The sequence below is a fragment of the Microtus oregoni genome, unplaced genomic scaffold (assembly GCF_018167655.1).
Source record: "Microtus oregoni isolate MIOR12 unplaced genomic scaffold, Mior012 000042F_ref0000377, whole genome shotgun sequence".
NCBI lineage: Eukaryota > Metazoa > Chordata > Mammalia > Rodentia > Cricetidae > Microtus > Microtus oregoni.
In genome coordinates this window covers 1,615,976-1,634,880 of record NW_024543209.1, presented here as the reverse complement: position 1 = coordinate 1,634,880, position 18,905 = coordinate 1,615,976, and the positions used below count along the sequence as shown (strand labels likewise).

At 46.4% G+C, this 18,905-nt stretch overlaps 1 protein-coding gene across 6 annotated transcripts in view; it reads right to left on the bottom strand.

The window, feature by feature from the left end:
* Kif13a (kinesin family member 13A) overlaps positions 1-5,386 on the bottom strand; it is a 179,586-nt gene extending 174,200 nt beyond the window's left edge. For 5 of the 6 annotated variants that reach the window (XM_041632689.1, XM_041632691.1, XM_041632692.1 and 2 more), the window contains exons 1-2: positions 5,182-5,386; positions 4,822-4,912 (exon numbers count right to left, since the gene is read on the bottom strand). In XM_041632689.1, the coding sequence (XP_041488623.1) occupies positions 4,822-4,912; positions 5,182-5,236 (146 nt within the window). In that variant the 5' untranslated portion in view covers positions 5,237-5,386. The remainder of the gene's footprint in view (positions 1-4,821; positions 4,913-5,181) is intronic. The other variant, XM_041632694.1, reaches the window with a different exon arrangement.
* Between the last annotated feature and the right edge of the window lie 13,519 nt (positions 5,387-18,905).

Sequence of the window (18,905 nt, the reverse complement as noted above, 5' to 3'; positions counted from 1 at the left end):
TGTGAGTTCGAGGCCAGCCTGGTCTACAAGAGCTAGTTCCAGGGCAGGTTCCAAAGCTACAGAGAAAAGAGAAACCCTGTCTCAGAAAAATAAAAACAAACAAACAAAACAAAAAACCCCTGCTACATCCAGTTCCCCCAAGTAATTTTAAAATCTCTTTATGCCAGATGATAATAGCTTTTATTTTCTTTTTAAAGTGTGATTTCGGGGGCTGGAGAGATGGCTCAGTGGTTAAGAACATTGCCTGCTCTTCCAAAGGTCCTGGGTTCAATTCCCAGCAACCACATGGTGGCTCACAACCATCTGTAATGAGGTCTGGTGCCTCTTCTGGCCTGCAGGCATACACACAGACAGAACATTGTATACATAATAAATAAATATTTAAAAAAAATAAAGTGAGATTTCAATGAAACTTTATTTTAAAACAAATTAAACAAGCTGACAGCTAATGAACATATCCCACTGTCATTCTCCTTCAAACATCAATATCATGCAAGAAGAACGTGTCCTCCTGGACCAGCAAAACCTAAATTTACCTTGCACCCATATACCCAACCCTGCAATAAAGCCAGAGAGACGGGTAACAACACAAAATGGACCAGAACTCAGGTCCTCAAAATGACTTCATAATGTGGAACCCTATTGACTCTTAGGGGTCTGCCCTGCTAATTTTATAAGACTGACAGTAATACTTGAACAGAGGAACCATTCTGGAAACATCCATCATATGATGTGTGAACTGGACTACACACTGTAGCCGGCTAAGCAGCATGCATACATTCCCATGGTCCACTGGGCTCCTTGCAACCTGGAAAGAATGGGTAGGAAATGAACGACTTTGCAGCTCTTTTACTAAGGGTCTATATTCTACCCAGTTTGCTTTTTTTTTTTTTTTTGACAGAATCTCACCGTCAGCCCTTGCTAGTCTAGAACTCACTATATAAAACAGGCTAGCCTCAAGCTCACAAAGATCCCCCTGCCTCTGCTTTCTAAAAGCTGGGCTTGAAGTCCCAGTCAGAATGGCTCTTTTCCTTCTTGGCTAGGAAGAGATATAAACTTCACTATGATGCTTTATGCCCAATTTACTAACATAAAATTATAACAACATATCCTAAGTAATGTGTTTATTAGACTATTTTGCTGATAACTTTAAGAATCAGATCTATACCCCAATGACCTGTATCTTTAAAAACTACTCCTATCATCCAGGATAGATGCCAAAACAAATGAGTTTCCTATATGGATACTAAAAGATATCAAAATGCTTATTTAAATACACATAAGCAAGATACATGCTTCTGTATGTATGTATAGATATACTCTTATACTTTCAAAAAAAATGAATCATAAATAAATGAGCCAGACATGATGGCACAGGTCTGTAATCCACCACTTGGAAGACAAAGAAAGAGAACTGAGAGTTCAAGGACAGCCTCCACTACTTAGCATGCTCAAGGCTAGCGTGAGCTACGCATGAGCTACATGAGACCTTATCCCATACAAACTGAAATGAATAAAATAAAACAAACAGGGTAAGAGGATGGGAAAGTCGGGATGACGGCAGCAGAGCTGAGGAAAAGATTCTGCATGGCTGATTTCACCCATAAGGACACACTGGAGAGTCTCACTCAATCCCCACCCAAGGTAAACCGCCTGGCCGGCACATTCCACTCCTCACCCCCACGTTCCTACAGAGAGAACTGCCCAGAAGCAATCTGCAGCAGGAAAGCTTTCACCTTCCTTAATAAGGTACTTCGGCCTCCTCTTGCCAAGTGAACTTACCTAAGAGCGGCCTAATGCCAGCTGCCTCAGCAGGCTGCCTACCCTGGGTGGCAACTATAGCCTTTGTCGTATGGCAGCTGTTCTACCTCAGGTGCTGTGTGGGGACCTGGGCACAAGGAAAACCAGTGCAAGGTACCTGCCTTCAGGGAGTGCACAGCCTCCAGCAAGACAGAAGTGGGGAATCACTGAACAGGATAAACACAAAGGCAAAGCACACACCTCTGCCATCATTACAGTGCATTTAAAATATCTACCTCTTTCTTCCCACAATTCTCAATGGGGAGGGCCCTGGCATAAGCACCAATCCGCAGTTACCTTTGGTTCCCCTGGGCCAAGCCTGGTGCTGGCAGGAACTTTCTAAGTGTGTCCCTATTAGCAATGTCACGGCCTTACAAGCAACAAGCCGTACAAGTCTTGGCACTGCAGAAGGAGGAATGGTCCAAAAGGCCAGCTATGAACCTGGACCTATACAGGGTTGCAATGCTGGAATTTCAGCATCAAAACAAACATCTTTAGCCTGAGAAATCCTTTGATCTTTTGGCCTCCCCAAATGCAGTCCCATAAAAGACAGGTATGAAAGTGAAGCCTGTTTATTTTCCTAGAAGTCAATCTATTCATTCTCTCTCATTCTTACTGGTAAAACTAAAAACTTTGACTCGGTAACTAGGAGCTTCTATGAATGTGTGGGTAATCTTTTGCAACTTCAGAAAAACAATGCTTCTCAGCCTGATACCAGATTGCTGATATTTATTGAAGGACTTCTTACATTTCAAACCTGGGAATTGCCAGAGGATTTAATTACATTCTCTATATTCTACCCACTCGCCCTTGTCCCAACCTGAGCTCTATCCAAAAACTGATCTACAGAAATGAATTGCAAATATACCATAAAGCACAGATGTGATTTACAAGCCACAGCCCAAGGGAGGAATTGTTTCTATTTTTAAATGCACTGTCGCTTTAAGGGGAAGTTCCTGGAAGAAATATGAAACCAGCTGCAGAGTGGACATCAAAATGCACTTGGTGTCTTCATTCTGGCAAAGACAGTCATCCTGACCTGAAGGGAGCACTGCTGTTTTATCTCAGAAAGTACCCGGGCAGACCCAGAGACCACCCATGGGCCACACAAAAAGTCGGATCTGTCAGCCCAGAACAATGAAGCATCCTACAGTTCAACACAATTTTTATAGCACCAAGTCAGCATGCCGATGGCTAATGCCCAGGACACACTCCACAAATCTTCACTTAAAGGATCTAATACAGTGGCCCTAAGAATGTCCAAGTGCTACTTTAACACTTATCACCATCTACCCAGAGTTATCAATGCTCTGCCCCAAAACAACCTTTTTCTATACACAAATGACGAGGCTTCATTTCATTCAACAGTAGAGAACAGTAGCATTCTTTAGGGTTTAAGACAGGCAAGGAGAGCTGACCACAGTGGCTGGGAGTCTATGTCCTACCTATATCTGTGCTCCATTCCCAGCACCTTGGAATGAATGAATGAGTGGACGAACAAACGAATGAACACACTCACTCACACACACATACATACACACAAACATACATGGTTACAAATATTTAAAGAATGGGAGTGAGTGGTAAGTGGGTACCAAGCCATGAAGTGAAACAGGAGCCGTCCACCGGCTGCCTTGAAGAACTAGAGCCAAAGAAACGGTCTTCTGCAATCATACAAGATCCAGTTTTGAAAAAAAAAAATAAAGGATATAAGAGGCATCTATAAAATATACCAGCTACACTGCTATCCATATGTCTAAATATACTGTAAAATATTTAATGTGCCTAAAAATACTGTCCAAGGATATAGCCATGACAATAAAAGTACTTGATGCATCTTTAAAATAACTTAGCCATTAAATGCCACTATAAGAATCTGCTGGGGAAGGCAGAGTGTTTGCAAAGTGAATGAAACACTCCAGGCTCAACACTAAAGTCAAAGAATCCCGGATCCTCTCCCTTCTAACAATCTTACCCCAAATTTAGCAAGGCTGGACTGCATCGCAGCTCCATCATAGAAGGAAGCAGCTGCCTCGGTTAGCAATAAAGTAACAACCCCTACTTCACAGTCTGACTCAAGGAAACTCTAAAGAGTAAAATCCACTCCTTATGTAGCACTTCGATCAACAGGTGATTTTTCAGAGGCAAACTCATACTCATTTCCAAGCTGAATTGGAATAATCTCGGTTTTCTTTTCTATTTTTTTTTTTACAAGCTCCTACAATGCCATACTGAATGAATTCCAACCTATTTCTTCTCAGGAGCTTACCAGAAAAATGTCAAATATTCACATTATTTTAGGGCATTTTCCCATACCATTGCATGGGACGCAGCAGAATTAATAAGGATCCCACAGTTACGACTTTTCAAATGCAAATGTCTTGCCATCTAGAAAATGCAGCCCTCTTTTAGACATTCCCCCATCCCTGTGTCTAAACAGCTACCCTTCAGGGCTCTATTTGTTTCCATGAAAATAAAAGTCCCCGCACTACTTTCAGACACCATCTCAGCTCACCACCTCCAACAACCTAAAGATTTTTAAAGACCTTGTACCAGGGTGTTTGCTTTATCGGCTCTTAGCCCCCATTTCACACACAACATCCCTAAGCCGTTCTGCTAAAGTGGACAAATAACCCAGTGTAAGAACCGCGGGCGCTGGACCCCATCAATAAGGCCTTGGGTTGGTCATTTGCACGCTTCAGACATCGATTTTCCTATCTGTAAAATGTAGTCTGAGCTACACATCTCTAGTACTCCATCCATCCGGTCCCTTCACGTTCTGGGAGCCTCTGAAGGCAGCCAGGAGAGGGGGAGTCTGGCCAGGGTTCCCTGCTGGGGGGACACCGCTCTGGTTGAGAGGGGACAAGAAGAGAAGGACACAGAAAGAGGAGGAACCCTGCACTTGCAACCGCTTCCCATATAAGCGTGGGACAAACTTGAAGCCACCCTTGCTAACAATGGGAACGCGCACTCGGGTTTTCCTGGCTCAAACTTGGCAGGAGCCGGCGGGGTGGGATTTACCTTTCTCCCTGCTTGGTGTTGGAAGGAGGAGGGTGCAGGACCGTCTGGTTCCCTTCCATCTCCACCACGCACTTGGTGTTCAGTTCCAGCTCTGAAAGCACAGGGGCAAGGAGACGTTGCAAAGTGGAGCATCCGCGGCCACAGCCGGCGCGCGTGGCTCGGTCCCGGGCAGGCAAGGAGACGGCGCCCCGGGCACACAGTGGTGGCTGCCGGAGCCTGGGAGCTGCCTCCTCCCGGGGCCACGCTGGGCCATCACAGTGTCTCCGACCCCGCCGCCCAGCAGTTTGCAAAGTTGCCTCCCCACACCCCCCGCCCTCGACCCGAGCAGAAATGCAAAAGGAGCTGAGGAAAGCGGCTCACCTCTTCGGTTCATGGGCCGGACCCGGACGGCAACTTTTACCTTCGTATCCGACATGTTGGCGGCGCCCTGTTCCGCCCGACGCGGCCCCTTCAAGCGCCGCGCCGCCGCCGCAGCCGCAGCCGCGCGCCCCCAGAGCGCGGCCGCCGCCGCTCCGCCGAGAGCTCCGAGACGCAGCGCCGAGGCGCGCGGGCCATCCCGGGGGAGCGCGACGCGGGGCACGGCCGGGCCCGGGGAGGGGCGGGCGCGGGGCGGGGCGCGGCGGCGGGAGGAGGCCGCGGGCCCAGGCGCCGCTCTAGCCGCTCGGGCCGGGCCGTGCGCGCAGCACCGCGGCCCCTCGCGGCCGCCGGGAGCCGGGCAGCGTCGCCATCTTTCGCTCCGGGGGCCGCGCCCGGGATTACAGGCCGCTGCAAACGGGAACTGGGAGCCAAAAAGGGGCGTTTTACAAAGGCGATCAGCCCTGGACTCTGGGACCCGGCAAGAGGCGCCTGCAAAGGCAATCGGCCCCGGGCTCCTGGCTCCCGGTAGCTGGGACCCGAAAAGGGACGCCCTGCAAAGGCGATCGACTCCGGGCTCCCGGCAGCTGGGAACCGGGAAGGGGCGTTTTACAAAGACGATCGGCCCCGGACTCGGGGCAGCTGGGACCCGGGAAGGGGCACCCTGCAAAGGCGATCGGTCCCTAGCTCCGGGCAGCTGGGCCTGGAGAAGGGAACCGTTGCTTTCCCTGCTCCAGTGCCTACGGAGACCTCACGGACACCGCTTGGAGCTCGAGTCACCTTCAGAGGCCGCTGTCACCCTCATAGCCAGGGCCCAGGGGCGGTCTGAGGGGCTTAGAGCGGGTGCCGGGTGCGCAGGCCTAATTCACGCCTCCCCCGAAATCCACAGCGCGCCGCCCCTCGGAGCCCCACACCGAGCCTTGCACCGGTATTTTAAAATCTTTGTGGTGAACCGAGATTAGGAATGAATTTGAAGTGGACCACCAAAACCGTGTATTTGTAAATACTGAGCGCATTTTCTTTCCCTTGTAATGGGAGGGGTCTGGAGGACCGGGAGGGTTCACCGGCTCTTACGTAAGAATGTAACCGCAACGCGGTCGGTGGATGCTTTGGCCAAAGCCAGACCTCCCTGTCTGGGCGGAACTGAGGGAAGTAGATTTACTCTGTTTGGTTCAACAAGTGCGCGAGGGCGGCGCTTACTTTGTGCCAAGCCTTTTGAAACGTGCTCCAGTCTAAGAGCCAGAGAGCTTGGCTCTGGAGATAATCAATTTTGCGTGAATGTCCAAATTCACGAACTGTTTCATGGGGACTTTTTATTGAACGCGTCCTGTGAGCGGTGCAGTGCTGTAGAGACCACACAGACTTCAGCAGCTTTGTTCGCCCTGTTCTCCACCGGCCACGCCGAGGGCAGAGAGATACTTATTATGGTAAACCACGTGTGGCAGGTGATCTAAATAGGAGGGATTCAGTCTGTCACCAACTGGTACCTTGTGATACGACAGACTTGCATATGCGGTCTACCGCTGTCCCACTGAATCACACTCCCGGCTCCGAGGAAGCCTGACTTAACCACTGCTTCGCTGTTCCTAAGTCACCCCCATCTTGTTTCAGGTCCAACTAACTCAGGCCATCAGGAGGGTCCTGCTGCAGTTTGCCCCTCCATTCCTAGAGAGCTGCAAGCCTACTCTGTCCCCCTATTCAGCTCTTCAACGAATGTGTGTTGAGCACACACATGCACGCAGGCACACGCATAGAACAATTTTGTAGGCTGTTGGCTAGAGGCCCTGGGCTATTTCTGCTACAGGATTCACAAGCCTCTGGGGCTCACAGTCTAGCTCCGCATCTCAAATCTCACCTTTAGATTGCTGAGACAGTCTCTTCCCTAAACTAGTTTCCTATACGCTCCTGAACCCAGCTGCCAGGAAATTAAAATTCTATTCTTTGATTATGTAAGTTGGGAATTTTTAAAATCCCCATTGTCCCTATTGAATATTACCTCCTGTTATTCTCAAAATTACTCACTCCATCCAGAACTATTTAATAAGGAAGATGCTGTCCTGTGCTAAATTTCTCTGGCACTTTTCAATGGTGACAGTTATTGAGTACTGACTATCAAAAAAAGACACATCCAGGGCTGGAAAGATGGCTCCGCAGTTAAGAGCACTGGCCACTCTTCCAGAGAACCTGGGTTCAATTTCCAGGACCTATATGACTTGGCATCTCACAACCGGTTCATAATCACCTGTGACTCCTGTTCCCAAGGACTCTGCTCCCTCTTCTGGCCTCTGAAGGCATTTGTACAAACATGGCACACAGACACACATGCAGATGTAACACCCCTACGCATAAAATACAAATAAAATCTTTAAAGAACAATAATAATGACAACAATAAACCATACATCCAAGGGGCTGAGAGGTGCTGCAGGGGTTAAGACGCTTGCTGCCCTTTTGGAAGACCAACACCCAGCTGCCCTCAGCCAATTGTTACTCCAGTTATGTCCTCTTCTGGCCTCTTCAGGTATACACATATACATACATGCAAGTAAACACTTGCATAAATGAAAATGAAGACTGCTTGTACGTTTCCTGTCTGCCTAGACCCGAATAATCACACAGAAACTATGTTAATTACAACACTCTTCGATTAATAGCTTAGGCATATTCCCAGCTAGCTCTTACATCTTAAATTAACCCATTTCTATTAATCTATGCATCCCCACGATGTGGCCTACCAGTAAGGTTCCTGCATCTTCTCCTTCAGCAACTACGTGGTGTCTCTGTGACTCTGCCTTCTTTCTCTCTGCATTCAGTTTAGAGTTCCTGCCTAGCTCTATTCTGCCCTGCCATAGGCCAAAGCAACTTATTATTATTATTTATTAACCAATGGAAATAAAATATTCATGGCATACAGAGGGGAATCCTACATCAAAAAAATAAATAAATCCTCAATTTAAAAAAATACACTGAAGTCCTATCCCCCAGAGCCTGTGAATGGGATCTCATTTGAAATAAGGTCTTTGCAGAAATAAGGAAAGATGCAGTCACACTGACTTAGAATTAATTCTAAACCCAATGGCACCAGAGAGGAGAGGGAGGTCCAGGCACACACATATGCAGGAAGGAATCCAGGGACAGATGAAGACAGCCTAAACAGATGCAGCCAGAAGCCAAAACATGCAGAGGACTGCTCGGAGCTAGCAGAAGCTAGGAAAGACAAGGAGGAATTCTTCCCTACAGCCTCCAGAAGAAATATAGCTTTGCTAAAACCTTAAATTTGGGGGTCTAGCCCTAGGCCTGTATTATGCCATAATGTTCATAGAATACTATGGAAATCTGTGTGTGTGTGTGTGTGTGTGTGTGTGTGTGTGTGTGTGTTTGAGACACAGTTTCTCTGTGTAACCTTGGCTGTCCTGGAGCTTGCTCTGTAGACCAGGATGGACTCAAACTCAGAGATCCACCTGTCTCTGCCTTCTAAGTCCTGGGATCAAAGGGGTGGGCTACCACCACATGGCCATATTATGACAATTTTAAGAAGCAAGTGCAAGAAGTGAGGCATGGTAATGCACGCCTAGAATCCCAGAATCCCAGACACCAAAGCATGAGGATCAACAAGAGTTTCAGGACAACCTGGGTTACAGTGAGACCGTGTCTCAGAAAGGAGAGAGAGAGAGAGAGAGAGAGAGAGAGAGAGAGAATCCTCCTTGCCCATTTCCATTTCCTCTTCTTCCCTTTCATTTCCTACTAGTTCATCTAGTTCATGAAAGGTTTTTTTTTTTTGTTTTTTTTAACAATGCTTGGCACTGCACCCAGCGCCTTGAGCACATTAGCCACGTTATCAACAGGCGCTGGCACACTGGGAGGCAATCTCTTTAGGTGGTTCATTTGCAGCCTTTTCTCCATTGAGAGGGCTGCTGTAGACTTCCAGATGAGAGGCCACGATGGCATGAAGAAAGTCAATGGTGCTGCAAATGGAGCAGAAGAAACAGAGGCGGGGTGCCGACTGTAGAGATGAAGTGGGGTGACTTAGCAAGCCACGGGATGTGAGGCGTGAAGGAAGCAAAGGCGTTCGCAATTAGGAGAGGCCCCTGAGTGGGTAAGAAGAGGTCTTCAGGTGAGAGGGGTGTGATTTAAGTGTTGCTGGTTAAACAGTTCCACAGTAAGTAGTCTGTCCTACTTCTGCAGCCTTCTCGGATGTGAAAGGCCCCATCTACTCTTTACCTCTTCCAAAAAGAGTTTGCGAAAATATGTGCTCTTCAGAGCCCCTTTAGCTTTGCTTATTAAGAATTCCGCCTTGGTGGCTGGAGAGGTGGCTCAGTGGTTAAGAGCACTTGTTGCTGTGGCAGAGGACCTGGGTTTGATTCCCAACACCCACCTGATGGCTCACAAATGTCAGTAACTCCAGTTCCAGGGGATTCAATGCTCTCTTCTGGGCTCTGCAGGCACCAGGCATGCATGTGGTGCACCTACATATGTGCAGGCAACATATTCATGCACATAAAAAAAATTAAAAATCTAGGAAAAAATATATCTTGGGCCAGTGAAAAGGGCTCAACAGGAAAAGATGCCTGTTGCTAAGCCAGCCTGAAAACCTGGGTTCAATCCCCAGGAACTACCTAGTGGAAAGAGAGAATCAATTCCCTGGCCGTCACAAGAACCTCTGCACACACACACACACACACACACACACACACACACACACACACACACAAATAAACATAATAAAAATAACTACAGACATTTCTTCAGTCTCCCCCAAGGTTGCCATCCAAAAACTTCAGTTTCAAGCATACGGTCAGGTGACCCATTTGAAATATCTGTCTTCAGACAGGTCTCCGTGACGTGCCAAACTTGCCCCTCCACCAAACAAACCCACAGAGGCTCTGATTACTGTCTGTCACAGCTTCACACTTCAAGTCTGCCTCCTGTACACACCCTATCTTTCAGATAGTTGCAGGCAGCACTCTCAACCCTCTGGAGACTTCTGGAACTCAATGGATGCTGTTGCGTGCGAGATCGGCCCCACCCAAGCTTTAGCAACTCTCAGTGACAGCCACAACAACCCTGGCAGCTCCAGTGAGTCATGAACTCTAGGACATCTGGCCCTAGTCTCACCATCGGTGTGTGCAGATGGCACACTGGAGCCGTGGGCGACGGGAGCCGTAGAGCTGAATGAACATTTCCCATCTCAAGCCTTCGCTGATGGACTCTGCAGGCATGGGTATAAAGTTTAGATCTTGAATGACTTCCAAACTCCATGGGTTGAAGGCATGGTCCCCCACTGCTGGCAAGACTGGGATCTGATGGACCCTTTAAATGTTAGGGCATAGTGGAAAGAAATCAGGGCATGTGGGTGTGGTTACGTTAAGAGTCTTAGCCCCCTTCTGCCTTCTGTATGGTTCCCTGGCCACCGCCTGATGAGCAACTTCGCTCTGCTACACACTCTCTGTCATGGTGGCTGCCTTACCAAAACTTAGAAGCCACAAAGCCGGCAGACCCCTTACTATTAAGTCCTTCTTAGACGTTGCTCAACTCAGATACTTTGTCAACAGGGATGGAAGGTTAGCCGCACAGTAGGCTGTGAATAAGGTAAGCATTTCAAGCACCCCTGGAATGTCTCTCATCTTTTCTGGCCTAACCACAGAAATTCTATGGTAGTATGTCTGCCATCACCACAGGGCCTCTTAGATTTAAGCCCCTTATCTCCATGTGGCAATGTCAAAAGTTATACTTGAAGAGGAACATCTAGAAAAGGAGATATTTATTATCTCCTTTTTTGGGGGGGGGGGGGGATGTCATGTCACATAGTGCGTTCTGTTACTCTCCCGCCATTCTCCCCGGACAGTGCGCTGTAAAAAGGCTTCAGGAACCTTATCTTGCCTCATTCGCTAACATGGAGCCTGAAGCAGCTTAATCTTCAGCTGGCTCATGAGTAACAAGCAGGGAATCTGGACTCCCACCACCCATGAAGAAGATTCCATTCTGAGAACCGCTGCTCCTTCCTCCTCCACACCCCACCCATCGGTTCCTTGTACGGCTGTGTTTGTGCTGTATGGTACTCTCCCCTGCCCCGGATGCTCAGTACCATAATTCTTGCCTCACACAGTCTGTCAGACTTTTCCCTTTGGGCATCTGGGCCTGAAGTTCAGAGGGTGGTGAGGGTGGAGCTCTTGCATGCAGAATGTCAGGTATGAAACTGGAAACCTCCCTTTCTGGACAATCATAGTGACATATATTTACACAGTGTACAGAGGAGCGTTCCATGCAGCATATCACACTTCTGAAGTTCCCAAGGTATGCCATCTTGTGACCTTAAAACCACCCCTGAGGATAATGTTGCCCCACCATACCTAAAGGCCCTCAGACTAGCCTAGTAGCCACTGGAGGCCACAGACAAACCTCTTGTCCAGTGAACTGTTTAAACTCCTTTGACTGTAGGATCTAAGGTATGTGTCCCTACCCCACCCTCAAAATATTCAAGTAGTTATCTGTCTAAGAAGGCCATAGAGTCTAACCGGGGGGACTTCCAACAGAGAACCTGTAACTCTCCGAGTTGGTTTGTTGTTGTTTTTCTTTCCTTAACCTTGCTTAGCTAGCTGAAATAATCAGCACAAAAGCAAGAAGGGTTCTAGAGCAGCAGTTGAAATCCTTCCACAGGGTCACCTAAGACCATCAGAGAACACAGATGTTTACGCTAGGATTCATAATAGTAGCAAAATTATAGTCATGAAGTAGCAATGAAACAATTTTATGGTTGGGGGTTACCGCAACATGAGGATCTGCCTTAAAGGGTCACAGCATCAGGAAGGTTGAGAACCACTGACCTAGGGGCTGGACAGATAAGTAGCTTATTATAGATTCAGTCTGAGGAAATCACAGTCTGTTGGGTAGAGGAGAGGTAGGTCCCCCCCCCCAAAGTCCTAGATTTGGGGGTAGGCTTGAGACAGATGGTGACAGCTCCCCCACAACACAGCCTGGCCTGGACGTTCTTCAAAACCACCTCTGCATTTCTTAGAGTCCACCATGACCAACCACTGCAGCAGCTGTGAGCCAGCTGGTGGGAGGGCCTTTGCCTACAAGCTCTTGTATTAGCCAGAAAGTTCCAGCTGGTACAGCTTTACCTTAGAAACAGGGAGGCTGTGGTTTCGGAGCACAACTGTCGGCAAGCATTCAGGGACTCTTGGACCACCTGATTTCTGTGAGACTAAGTCCAAAAGCTATTTCGGTCAGTAGTAAGCTGTCTGGATGACCTAAAAAAAAAAAAAATGCTAATGGCTTAAGTTAGTAGAGAATCAAAAGGTAATCCCAGGGCAAGCAAATACTTCCTAAGAGGCTTTCTATAAATCTAGTTAAGCACTGTACCCATCCATCTAGGCTGAATTCTCTGTGGTGACCAGAAACCTTCTAATCTTGGTGGCTTCAAAAGCAAAATTCAGGGCCTCCTTCCCATGATTCCCCATCACCGCAGGGTGTGGCTCTGCTCTCATAGCTGAGACAGCAATGGCTTTGGGGCAGAAGGAAAAGGAAAAGATCGCTGAACGGTTCTTCACACTGTGCTGACAATGGACACCGAAGACCTTAGTTTTTTTTTAATTTTTTTGACAATTAACTTTTCTTTGAACTTTATTCAACAAATGTTGCCATTTCCAACAATATAAAGTTATTTCAAGAGAATTATTGAAACTCGTCCTCCTGATATTGTTTTCCCCACTCATGCTGATGTCTACATGAGAGCCACAGAGGTAATAAGCCTGGTAGATAGAGCCCTGTGTTGGCGGCAAGGCCTCAGGGAAGTCTCTTCACCTATTCCTGAACACTGAACTCTTTACTCAATTGTTTCTACAGCAAGATTTGAAAATCTGTTTACAAAGCATACAATTTTTTTTATTGAAAATACATTTTTGTACACTATATTCTGATCGTGGTTTTCCTTCCTCCACTCCTCCAAGTTCCTCCCCACCTCCCCATCCATCCAAATCCACACCTTGATTCTCTCTCTCTTTAGAAAAAAAAAAACACATAAAAAAATTAGAATTAAAAAAATCAGAGTTAAAAAGAAAAGCACAAGAAACACACACACAGAAAAAAAACTCATAAAAACTCAAAATCAGAAACCATAATATACAAACAAAAGACAAGTAAGATAAAAAAAAAAAGTGCCCAGTCAAACCAATAATGAAATAAAAAAATCTAAATAAATACCATTTAGTTTATTTTGTGTTGGCCATCTACTGCTGAGCATGGGGCCTGCCCTTAAGCGTGGTCTGTGAACACAGTGAGACTCCATGGGAGAAAACTAAGTTCTGTACCGGAAGTTGTCGTTTGGAGATAACATCTTGGTTAGAGCTGGGACCTTGTGTATATGCATGCTGCCACAGTCTCTGTGATGTCAGAAGAGTGTCAGTCCTGTTGTGTCTGGAAGACACTGCTTCCCTGTTGTCACCACCCCGTGACTCTTAGACTTTCCACCTCCTCTCGGGCATAGTTGCCTGAGCTCTAGCATGAGACGCTGGATGAAGGCATCCCATTTAGGACTGGATGTTCTGACGTCTCTCACTCCCTGCACATTGTCCAACTGTGGGTCTCTGTATTCCCATATCCTGCAGAGGGAATTGTCTTCAACAACGCTGAGCGAGACACTGATCTATGGGTATAACAGAATGTCACTAGAAGTCCTTACATTGCTATGGTCCTTTCGCAGAACAATGGTCTCAGGTTCTTGACCACCTGAGCAGTGTCAAGCATGGGTTTCATCTTGTGGAATGGAGCTTAAATCCACTCAGCCAGTGGTTGGTTACTCCTACATTGTTTTTGCCACTATTACACCAGCATTTCACGCAGCTAGGTCACCATGGTCAACTGTAGTTTTTGTAGCTGTTTTGGTGGTCACCTTTTTCCTCTGGTACTCTACAGAATACTTTCCAGTACCATGAACTAGTCAGTAGGCGTGAAAGCTCTAGATAGGCACCAACTCAACTTCTCCATGTTAAAAGAGTTGCATGGGTGTTGTCTTCAGCAACAGGGCTTTAGCGTCAATCTGTGGAGAGCAGCCAATAACCTTGGTGGTAGCTAGTGTTGTTTGAAGGTTTTCCAGGGGGCCCCATCGGCTAACAGCTCAATCAGCTGTAACCCATTCCTGGCAATGGAGGTCTCATTTTGTGGTGAAACATGTTTAAGTTAGTTGTCCCTCCCCACATTCCCTCCCTTAGCCCCCTCTTCCCTCACCATCTTCATTTAATTGTCTCATTGCAATCTCCCCAATGTCTCCCCATAATTATATGCTCTGTTTCTTTTTCCTAGGTCTACCTCTCCCACCTAGTCCTTTACTCTATACCTAACTTCTACTGTTTTATGGATTATAGCATGCCTATTGATGGTTTGGAAGCTAACATCTGTTTATAAGAGAATACATATAGAATTTTTTTAGGGTCTATGTTGCCTCACTCAGGAGGATTTTCCTAGCTCCACCAATTTACCTGTTAATTTCATGATCTCATTTTTAATGGCTGAATAATATTCCATTGTATTAACATATATATTTTCATTATCCATTCATCTGTTGACGAACATCTTGGTTGTTTCCAATTTCTGGCTGTGAACATAGTTGAGCAAGGGTCTCTGTAGTAGGTAGGATGTAGAGTCCTTTGGGTATATGCTCAAGTGGCATAACTGGATCTTCAGGTAGATGTGCTGTGTAAAAATCCTTCCTGGGGAGATGAAACACATTTATCTACTTACCCCAGTTAAGAAACCCACAGCAGACCAGAGTGGATAATACCAAAGTCCAACTTGGTGAACCAATGAATCTCATTGGAGTTGCTTACAAGAGCAGAAGTGGCTCAAAGACAACTGCACCACCAAGGCCCGCCCCAACATGAGTGACAGCTCACAGAACCTGGGGAGCCTGGAGTGCACACATGTCACAACCTGCAAGCCACCTCAGCAGGCTGGGAAAAGTCCTTCCCAGGTGCCAATGTTTTAATATCCTCCAGGCAGCTTGGCCGGTTTCTGCTTCTACCAGGCAGTTGATCTGGACTCAGAATCTTCTTTGCAGTTCAGGACTCTCCCCTTCTATTGTTTATTCTGACAGGAAGGGGCCTAGTGAATCTCAGTTTCAGGGACTTCCTGAAGCTACTTTAGATTGTTTACCTACCTGCTTAAGGAGGTCCTCTGCTGGATGGAATGTTTGCATCTCAGAGGAAACTGTTACACAGCAAGATCAAGTCCCAGCTTCCCAAGGAACTGACACATTGATTTCCATAGTGTCTGCAGGCTTTATAGTTTTCAATGGATAAAGTAAGTCACATGATCTATCCAAGTATGACTAAAACAAAGAATAATTCTTGCTTAGAAAATAACTTACCGCAAAAAATTTATATTTTACAATAGTTAACAATAGAGAACATCCCTCAAACCTTGACTGTCCACCAAACACAGCCCTGTTATTTAATCCTCACAATAACCCTGCAAAGTGCATATGATTATTAATGTCCTTTAACATACTGATGAATCAAAATAAAGAGAAAGTGGGGGCATGATGGCACATGCTGGCAATCCCAGCACTTGGGAGGAGACAGGAGTATAGGGGCCAGGGATACGGGAAAACCACCCTACAACCTGGCTTGACCCTGAGCTCCTGAGGCTTGGAAAGCCCCACCCCCATATTTGAGGATACTATAGGCTGTCATAAAGAGGCCGCTTGTTCATTTCCTGGCTGCCCAGACTCCCAGAATAATCACACTCCGGGCAGAAGCAATTTAGGTGGGGGGAAGCTTAGTTCTGCCCACACGCTGTATCAATCTACTGCCGACTTCATCCCAAAAGGGTAATTTATTCGATGGAAAACAAACGCAGCATCCTCACACAGCAGTCAAGCAATGAGGTCATCCAGGGACTCCTGCTCCTGGGGTCCTGCCTGCTGTGGTCTTTCTAGGTGGGAACCCTGTCTACGCAACACAGGAAGTGGCTCGCAGAGAGAGCAGAAGAACCCCCGGAAATCACACGGGAGAAAGCGAATCTGCGGTTGTCTCATAACTTCTCCATATTTTGAAAAGTGTCCAGAGAGTGAGATGAGGAAAGAGCAGCTGATAACAGAGAAATGGCCTAGACTGCACTTAGGAGGCTGAGGCAGTAGGATAGCCATGAGGCCAAGACCAGACTGGGCCACATAATGAGTTCCAGACCACCCCAGGCTACAGGATAAGGCCATTTTTAAATTATTTAATTATTTATTTGTTTGTTTGTTTTTGTTTTTTGTTTTTTGTTTGTTTGAGACAGGGTTTCTCTGTGTAACAGTCCTAACTGTCCTGGAACTAGCACTTGTAGATCAGGCTGGCCTCGAACTCAGAGATTCGCCTGCCACTGCCTCTCAAATGCTGGAATTAAAGACGTGTGCCACCACGGCCTGGCTAGACCATACCTTAACACATCATCCAAAAAAGGAAGAGAAGAGGGAAAGGGGAGACATTAGGGAAGGGAGTCTAGAAAATATGAGACAAAAAATGGAAATTCTCTCACTGTCTTGTCACTTACTGGTCACAAGCAAAATGTTGTGCCCTCAAAAGTTCCAGACCTTTGAGTTCTGGAAATGGAAGAAAGGACGAATAGTCCTGGCTGGGAAGATGACTCTGAGGCTGCGCTCATTTCTGCAGGCCACGGGCCACTCAGGACACCCAGCCACCCTTGCTCCCTTCTCCAGGAATTCTTACCGACTTCTCCACTAGTCAGTGCATGTCCTATCACTCTCCAGCAAGGTCCAAATCTCTGATGGGGTAGAAAGATCTAGCAATACATCCCTTGTCTGTCATTGCTCAAGAACAACCACCCTTTGTTTGTTTGTTGTATGCCTATGGCAAGGTTTCATGTACCCCAGGCTATATTGTCAAACTTGTTATATAGTCAAGGATGACTTTGAATTTCTAGTATATGTGTGTGTGTGTGTGTGTGTGCGTGTGTGTGTGTGTGTGTGCGTGTGTGTGTGTGTGTGTGTGTGTGTGTGTGTGTACGTGCACACGTTAAGCCCGGAGGTCAATGTCAGGAATCTTTATCTTTTTCTCCACTTTAATATTTGGGACAACGCTTCTCGCTGAAACTAGAGCACACTGATTTGGATAAACTGACTGGCCAGCAAGTGCCAGGGATCCTCTTGTCCCTGCCTTCTGGGTGCTGCAATTACAGTCACACAATAATGTACTTTTATATTGGTATTACGAATCAAATCAGATCTTTGTGGTTTGCCCAAATGAGTTATTTTCCTCGGTTCCTGAACCCCTCTTTAAATGACAAAAAATTCCAAAATATCCCAGACTGTTTGTGAGGTATTTTTTGCTTTGTTTTATATTGGATTACTTAGTGTGGGTGGGTACACACATGCCATGGCGTTTGTGTGAAGGTCAGAGAACAACCGGTGGGAAGACTTCAGTTTTCTTCTTCTACCATGTGTCTTCTGGGGACCATGCTCATCAGACTTTGTTGTAACCGTTTTGTACTGACCCATCTCACCAGCCTCTCTTTGTTTGTTTTGAGACACGATGTCATGTATGCCAGACTGGCCTTAAGCTTACTATGCCAGAGATGATTTTGAAGTTGTGACCCTCTTACTCCCACTTTCCAGTTGTTGGGATTACTTGCATGTACCACCATGCTTTGTCCATATGGTGCTGGGGATAGAATGCAGCCCCTTATACATGCTAGGCAAGCATTCTGCCAGCTGAACTACATCTGCAGGCCCACGGAGCAGTTGATTTTAGCATTATATATAAATTTGCTGTGTCAGCATTAAATGGGAACCTGCTGTGTCAGCATTAGCTATGAATGTGCCATGTCAGCATTAGATATGAATCTGCTGTGTGACCTTGGGGGAGTTTCACGGCTTTGCTGTCTCAATTTCTCACCTACAAAATGCCACTGATAGTAAGAATACTTTACAGAAATATTGTTAAGATGAAGTGAGATAAAGCCAAGGCTCTCCAGAGAACAAGACCAATGGAACTGAAGAAGTCTGTTCTGGAAATAAGATGTTGATAATGTGACCTATGCAACCTGGAAACCCAGGAATGCATCTCCCAAGCACGAGGCTCCGAGAACAGGGAGCTAATATCATGATAGGACGGAAGACTTAGCACCCAACCTTTCAGCAGAGAGAGCCAATTCAACCTCCTGGCCTTTTACTCTATCTAGATTCTCAGTGGATCGGAAGGTGCCTACACACAGTAGGGAATGAGGCCCTCTTTACTACATCCACCAGTTCAGATATCAATCCCCTTTAGAAACACCTGCAGATACATCCAGAAACGTTTGTTTAAATACTGAGACTCTATGGGACCCAGTCAAGTTGACACACAAAAAATTAAACATCACACAATTTAACGTGTCTAGCATCATACCTTCCTATAGTGAATGTTTGGTAATTGTTAGCTGTACTGATCAGGGTCCGTTGTAATATGCTGATTTAATTGTCTGTTTGTCAGGTAGGACTCTGAGCTCTTTAAGGAATTAGAGTTCAATACAGCTTAACAGAAAAAAGGAATCCAAATGACCTGATTCAAACCCAAATGACCTGATTAATGAATGCACAAAGGGTTCTTAACAGCAAAATCGGCAGCGAAAATGCAATATTGAATCAACTGCGGAAAGGGTACTTTGAATTTCACTAGGAATGTGTTTAAGGTGGGTCAAAGCTCTGATTGTGAATGAGTTCAAAAGCAAGCACTGAAAAGATTGGCTTGGGGG